We start from the raw sequence: 7904 nt of genomic DNA on the forward strand, positions 1-7904 counted from the left end.
CCCAAAAAGAGTGTGCAATGTTTATGTATCCTGTAACATGATTTAAGTGGGAGGCGACCTAACCTCCTCTAGGAGGGTCCGGGGGCATGCACCCCCGGGAAGATTTTTTTTAAAAATATTGAAGTTAAAAGCATCAATCTGGATGCACTTTAGACAACAATGGAAGAAGAATCTATGGGTACATGTCTTTCCAACACCCATTATGAAACAGAACTGTAAGCAGATTTTTCTGTTATGGGATATTTTACAAATCACTCACCCTTTTAAACTCTAATTCTTGTATAAAGACTTTTTGTTACTGTCATATAGTAATTTATATTATAACCTTGTTTTTCATCTTAGTCTTGTCCATTTAATTATGATCATAATCAGGTGTGCTTAACTCCATGAGCTGAGTTTTTGAGCCTGCTCAGAGAGAAGAGCTCTCTTCCACCGTGGTTTGTAGAAGCTATTTTTAAAATTCGTTTAGCATAGCTAGCTAATCAATGTAATAAACAACAGATCGCCACTGTGCTTACAACTAAAGACACAACCAACGCAAACATCACTGCGGCATGTGTACGGCTCCTTATGGGTACTGCAATATTTGAAGAGCTGGAGCGTCGTTCCGGTGCTCTCCGTAAGCACTCTAGTCTAGTCTACACTCCTTCAGAACGAGACATAACCAGGGGTGAAGACACGTTTACGCTCGGTGTTGTGTTCAAGAAAACCTGTCCTTGGCCCAGGAAAAAAACAGGCACTCGCTTTGTTTTAATTATTTTGCGATCTAGTATTTCTTCTTCCTGTTTGAAGTGAGAAAGTTGTCCCGTCAGTCGGATGGCAACGTAACGACGGACTGACGGACGGACCCCCCTCCCCCCCCAAAAACGAAACTCTTCGGTTCTCCACGAATTACACAAGTCACCCAAAGCAGCGTTAAAAAAGCGGAGGCGCCGAAAAGCGACTAATTTGCATCACTGTGTATGATAACAACCTGGTACTAAGCCACACAGGCCAATATTGTTAAAGTTATCTTATCTTTAGTCTATCTCTCATTTAGTGGAGGGAAAACAATTGTGACATCAAGTTATGACATCACTTACGCGACTTTGGGATTTTGTAGTCTTCTAGTTGCATATTTTTCATAGTTCTTATATTTCAACAGTTCTTACGACAAACTGTGACTTTTTTTGAAATGGAAATTATTTTTTAAGATTGACAAACATCATGTGTAATTCATGGCACAATTAAAACGGGATCGAAAGATACGTTTTCTCTCTCCATTGACTTCAATACATAATTTTTCTGAAATAAGGTCCCATGGACCGGAAGTAGATGGGCGTGACTTCACCACTCTATTGAGATGAGCCTTCTGTGTGTCAGCTGTTGCCACAGCTGTTGTTTATGCAGTGGGGTCAGCTGACTCTCAGGGAACACCACAGAGATGCACCCACAACACATCTTCACTGCCGATTCTGACTACCAATGACACAAGATCACACAGCCTTATGGCCACTGTAAAGAAATGATAACACTCATACACTGCAAAAAAACGTGTATTTGTCTTATATCTAGACAGAATAAGTCTTTACACTTGATAGAATAAATGAAGAAGTAAGAATGCAGTGAGATATGGGTCTTGTTTTTAGACAATGCATCTTAAGTATCTTGTTAAGTCAAAGACTCTTGAAAACTCTTATTTTCAGTTGTATCTCAGATGAAACGTTATTTAAAAATCGCCAAATAACATTAGAAAACAGAAAACTTTGAGTATTCTGGCTTATTTTGTAACACATTTCCTGATTCTGGTAAAATATAGTTCAAATAAGTTTTCCCAGTTAATTACAAGATCTGATTCATCTAAATGTACCATCGTATTTCAAGAAATGTTATCAAACCAATGTTCACTTGTTCTATTGGCAGATTTTTTTGTTTTACTTACAACAAGCGAAAACACCTTGTTTTCATTATTTACTTGTTTTTGGAGCAGCATTTTGTACATTTTTGGATGAATAAAGAAGAAAAGCTTGTCTTGGTTTATGTCTAGCAGTTTACACCGGGTTATATTTGACCATTTATTATCAGGGCGGTCTCCTTAGCAAAAGTTGCATCCAACAACCAGTCAATCTATTGTTAGAGATCTTGTAATGCTTAAATTCTCCAAAATGGCTGCCTGCAAAAACTATGCAGTTACATGTACCTACCCTAGCCCTACCTTATATGACCCTACCCTCTCTCTGCTTAGCATTTTTCTGAGCTTTAACAACATCCCTAGGTGGCTAAGAGCTAGCGGTGCTAACAGCAAAAAAACAGTGCAAACCCTGGAAAAAAGTGTCGACAAAGCTGGCGTTGTAACCTAAAGGGGAACCAGAGGGTGAGAGTTCAGCATCTTTGACAACACCATCAGTGGGGACAGAGTCATTAGCAGGAACCGCGGTTTAAACGCAGCACAGAGCCTTTAGCTAGCAACACACAGGATTCAGATATGCAAGTGGATTCCAACAAAGCAGGACTCACTTTCCCATAATGCACAGCCAACTAATTGCTCTTTTACTAGGCAGTCCTCGTGGGAAAAGGTATTGAATGTTTATTTGTTTAGGGACAAGTATGTAGCATAAACCAATGCCACACACCACAACATTTATAGCCTAAGCTAATTTGCAATGCCCGTCTCTAGTTAGGCCTATAAATTACATACAACTTAACAAATACACAATAGTCACAAAACACAAATTCAATGATAGAAGAAAGAAGAAACAAATATTAAGAGAGAGAAAACGCTAAAAAAAGAGGAATGCAAGAAAAGAGAATTAGTGAAACAGAGTACGTTTTGGAATTTGACTTGGTTCATGTTATTCAGGGTGGTTCTGTGGTTTAGCAGACTGGAGCGTCTCAACAGTGCGCAGGCGAACCTGTGACAGTGGTCTGATATGCAAAGAGAACAAAGCATTATCACTCATTGAGTATGGTTTCCCTAGGGGGATTCATAAAGCTTCATCTTCTTCTTATTCTGGTCTTGACAGATAAAGTCAACTTTCTTATCAAAGTTAAGAAATAAATATTTCTCAATGTCCCAAAGAAAAAATATATTAAAATAGATACATATATGTATGTATATTTAAGCAATAGCTCACAACAGGCCGTGGTATATGCTCATTATATCACAGCTAAGGGGCGTGGTTCGGCCCGACGCGAAGCGGAGGGTCGACAACCCCCTTAGCTGCAAGCAGTTTGCTTTTCAACCCAACGGTATACTGTTTTTCTCAAGACGCGGAGGGATACTGACTTGTTGTGAAAAGTAACTTACAATTCTACCCGTGGTATACGCTCAGTATATCACGGCTAAGAACCAATCAGATTGCTTGATTTGACTTGTCCGTTTTATAAATACATATATATGCAATATATACATACACACAAAAAAACACAACAATAAATATATACAAATATTAATGAATATTAATAATTACTTTTTGTTCCTAATAATTAATCTAAGTGAGATCACTTTTAGATACAGTTAAAGAACCAGTACCAAAACATTTAGATGGTGTGTCAAGAGTCAAGATGTTACCAGTCAAACACAGTACTTGAATCAGCCTGAGAAATGCCACTATGCTAAAATTGTGCCTCTGCCGCCCTCTATCGGACTGCAGTGTGTAATAACATGTCAATTAAAGGATAATACCTCAGCATTTCAGAAAAGGGTTGCCAGTGTTTATTTAGACTCAACGGTCTCAGTGTCGTAAAGTAGTCTATTTTATATGTATATATATATAATTGAAGTCATTAAACTCATTACACATATAATATATATATATATATATATATATATATATACAGTGGAGGAAATAAGTATTTGATCCCCTGCAGATTTTGTAAGTTTGCCCACTTACAAATAAATTAACAGTCTATACTTGTAATGGTAGGTTTATATAAACAGTGAGAGTAAGAATATCAAAAAGAAAAACCAGAAATTGACATTATATAAAAGATAAAAATGTATTTGCATTTAACTGTGGGAAATAAGTATTTGATCCCTGTAATGGCCAATTGTCCAAAAGAAAATTAATGTTCAAAGGCCACTTAGTCTAGGAGGCGAGTTCGAGTATTGATTTGCGTATTCAAGAAATCAGGTACCTTGCTCGTTCCATTCAGGTGCTTTATTGAGAGGTTCAATAGATCAGCTGGCGGCCCACTGCCGACGTGCAACATTTGCACGTTATTTAAACAAATAAACAAACAAGATCCCTCGATCATACGGATGTGTGCGGTCAAAAACCTTTTCCAACTTCCTCTCTAGACATCCTGCTGTGTCATGCTGGCAGCGTCCTTTATACCTGAGCACGCCCCTACGATCGCTTTCTATAAGTAATAACAAAACATAAACTAGAGCTGTCCATAAGCAAGATATCACGTTACAAAAACTGTATAATAATAATTCATAGTTATTCAGCTCATTTAAGTTAAATTAAAGAATTATTCAATTGGCTCATAAAACCATAATTCATTACCATAAAATAATGTTCCTAAATGGCTCTTACAATTCCCTTGCAAACAATAATTCTGTCTCCCAAAGACCGGTTACATAAGTCATCTTCCTTTAAGAAAGTACTCCTAATATCATCTTTACCTGTATAAAAGACACCTGTCCACAGAATCAATCAATCAGATTCCAACCTCTCCACCATGGGTAACACTAAAGAGCTGTCTAAGGACCTCAGGGACAAGATTGTAGACCTGCACAAGGCTGGGACTGACTACAAGGCCTCAGAAAGCAGCTAGGTCAGAAGGAGACAACTGTTGGTGCGATTATTCTGAATTATAATGTGTGTGTTTCTAAATGGAAGAAACACAAAACACTTGCCTCACCCCTTGGGGTATTGATGATCATGAGAAAGGTGAGGTATCAACCAAGAACTACACAGGAGGAACTTATTAATGATCTCAGGGCAGCTGGGACCACAGTCACCAAGAAAACTATTGGTAACACACTACACCATAATGCATAAAATACTGCACAGACCGCAAGGCCCCCTGGCCCTGCTCAAGAAGGAACATGTACGAACCGTCTGAAATTTGACAATGAACATCTGAATGAGTCAGAGAAAGCTTGGGAGAAGATGATGTGGTCAGATGAGACCAAAATCACAATATTTGGCAACAACTCGACTCGCTGTTTTTGGAGGAAGAGAGATTCTGACTATAACCCCATAACATCATCCCCACCGTCAAGCATGGAGGTGGAAACATTATGCTTTGGGGTGTTTCTCTGCTAAGGGGACATGACGACTTCCCTCCATCGAGGAGAGGATGGACGGGGCCCATGCAGTTGTGAAAATCTTGGCCGATAACATCCTTCCCTCAGCCAGGACACTGAAAAGGGTCATGGATGGGTCCTCCAGCAGGACAATGACTCTGAACATACGGCCAAGGCAACACAGGAGTGGCTAAAGAAGAAGCACATTTAGGTGAGGGAGGGGCCTAGCCATTCTCCGGACCTTAATCCCAAATCAAATCTGGAGGGAGCTGAAGCTACGAGAGGCCAAGCATCAGCATCAACACCTTCAGGATTTGGAGAGGATCTTCAGAGAGGAGTGGACCACAATCCCTCCTGAGATGTGCTCAAAACCTAGAGACCAACTACAAGAAGCGTCTGACCTCTGTGCTGTCCAACAAGGCTTTCTCCACCAAGTATAAGAAACGTTTTGCAAGGGGATCAAATAGTTATTTCACACAGTTAAATGCAAATACATTTGTATCTTTTATATAATGTTAATTTCTGGATTTTCTTTTTGATATTCTCTCACTTTTTATATAAATCTAAAATTACAGACCGGTAATTTCTTTGTAAGTGGGTAAACTTACAAAATCTGCAGGGGATCAAATACTTATTTCCTCCACTGGATATATATGTTTGTGTATTTAATGTGTATAATGAGTTCAATTGACTATTTAAGTTTGGAAACCATAGGTTTGAGTTTTGAGTTAAGATTTGCTCCAAAGAAATATAGCACTCAAACGATTGATAAAAAAACATTTATTCCTGGTATTATCACCAACCAGAGAAGTTTTACTTCTGAGAAGTGGACTCAGAACACCCCAAATCGCTTGTTTTCATACGACATCCTGTGTCTGTGTGCAGACTGTGCTGCAGAGCTGGACGGTCGTGGAGACATGACTGAACCACTTCCTGAACCTGCCACAGCAGACACAGAAGAAATGCTGTAATTCAGCAAAAGGCAGCCCTGTTCGCTGAATCTTTGTACTGTTTTAAGCATCAATCTTTCTGGGTAAAGTAAATAGTTGGGGTGGTTACTTAGTTTTTAACACAGTTGATTTTGAAATATCTGTATCTTGTGTTCAGGGGATTTTCCTTTGAAAGAGTGGTCAATTCATCATTTATACAGGTTATGAAGTCTCTTGGTCAGTTTTTCTAAAGTCGTCTTGATTTTTATCTAAATACACTGCGATTAATTATGCTTTTAACTTCATTACCTGCAGGAGGTTCTTCACGGTCATCTGTGTCTCCTGCTGGTTAACACTCAGCTTCAGCTCCTTTCCTGCTTCAGGCGGGTCTTTTGACGAACTCGCTGTGTTCTCATTGGTCAGAGTCATCTTTAGGAGCTGCTCACTCAGTCTAAGAGAACAAAGCAAGAAACACTTGTCAGATATACTGATGGTAACATGCCCAATAGAGTGGTGCATGAATGAGTCCTAAAACCCCGCAATGGGATAGCATTTTAGGAGTTCGTTTCCTCGTCTCAAAGTCAATGATATTTTGGACGTGTTTGTGGTTAGATTGTGACAGTTTGACTTACTTTTTTATGTGTCTTTATTTACTTTTTTAGGGGGCCAGTCAGGTCTCTCTCCTGACATATAAGATGTGGATAGTCTCAGTCGGTTTTAGTAAGTCTGTACGGCACAAAGGTGTATACATCTCACTGCAAACACCCAACATTGAATGACATTAGAAAAATACTTAAAGACACAACTCACAATTCTAATCACAAACAGCAAGTGTATTTCGAATACCCCACAAAGAATTAAACAATCGTTCTTCCCACAGTTCACTTTTAAATACAAAATGTTCCACTTCTGGTTTTCTTCAAAATAAATAAAACAGTCAATGGGAGAATGTCAGTCATTTTAGTCAATCCAGTCGGTTTGGGAAATCCAGTCCTGGTTTTCAAGGTGGTTGGGAGATGACCGGCTCCAGCGCCATATAGAGAGAAAAAAAAAACCATTAAAACCATTTAGTGCTTCACATAATAAAATACACAACGGCTGTAGCCTGTTTTAGGAGCTGTAGGTGTGTGTGTGTGTGTGTGTGTGTGTGTGTGTGTGTGTGTGTGTGTGTGTGTGTGTGTGTGTGTGTGTGTGTGTGTGTGTGTGTGTGTGTGTGTGTGTTAGTGTGGTGTAGGTGTGTGTGGTACAGTGTGTGCGTATGCAGCGGACAGACAGGTTGGTTTGGTGTCCTCTGCTTACTTTTAATACTTGTAAATAAAACTTTTGGCCCGTAATTTATTTTCCTCATTGTAGCGACCAGAGAGGGGAGAGGGGGGGATATATCCAGTCTCTGATAGTGTTACGTTATTATGAGAGTGCTCTGTTTGATTCTGAAATTGTATATATTTATATAAATATATACATATATATATGTGTGTGTGTGTGTGTGTGTGTGTGTGTGTGTGTGTGTGTGTGTGTGTGTGTGTGTGTGTGTGTGTGTGTGTCCGCATCTGTAACCTGTTATTGTCTCATTAAACCGCACTGTGAATGAATTAAAAGTAAATATATAAGTCGTCACACATTTGTCCATCTGCTGTGCCTCCTGTCATCATGAATGGACGTCTCTTTAAAATGACCGCTCAGAGGAGAGGAGTTCTCATTTCTCTAACCGCCTGCTGCTTCCCCTCCTCTCTCCTCGG

At 39.3% G+C, this 7904-nt stretch overlaps 2 protein-coding genes across 2 annotated transcripts in view; one reads left to right on the forward strand and one right to left on the reverse strand.

Annotated features, from left to right (window-relative positions):
* Nucleotides 1-4761, forward strand: part of LOC104966276 (voltage-dependent N-type calcium channel subunit alpha-1B-like) — an 18805-nt gene extending 14044 nt beyond the window's left edge. Inside the window, exon 6 of the mRNA XM_010795458.1 lies at nucleotides 4621-4761. Within this exon, the coding sequence (XP_010793760.1) occupies nucleotides 4621-4761 (141 nt within the window). The remainder of the gene's footprint in view (nucleotides 1-4620) is intronic.
* A 1240-nt stretch (nucleotides 4762-6001) lies between these two features.
* LOC104966277 (tetratricopeptide repeat protein 16) overlaps nucleotides 6002-7904 on the reverse strand; it is a 10258-nt gene continuing 8355 nt past the window's right edge. Inside the window, exons 9-10 of the mRNA XM_010795460.1 lie at nucleotides 6475-6616; nucleotides 6002-6175 (exon numbers count right to left, since the gene is read on the reverse strand). Coding sequence (XP_010793762.1) covers nucleotides 6050-6175; nucleotides 6475-6616 — 268 coding nt within the window. The 3' untranslated portion in view covers nucleotides 6002-6049. The remainder of the gene's footprint in view (nucleotides 6176-6474; nucleotides 6617-7904) is intronic.

Source organism: Notothenia coriiceps, unplaced genomic scaffold (genome assembly GCF_000735185.1).
Source record: "Notothenia coriiceps isolate Sejong01 unplaced genomic scaffold, NC01 NC01_scaffold00037246, whole genome shotgun sequence".
NCBI lineage: Eukaryota > Metazoa > Chordata > Actinopteri > Perciformes > Nototheniidae > Notothenia > Notothenia coriiceps.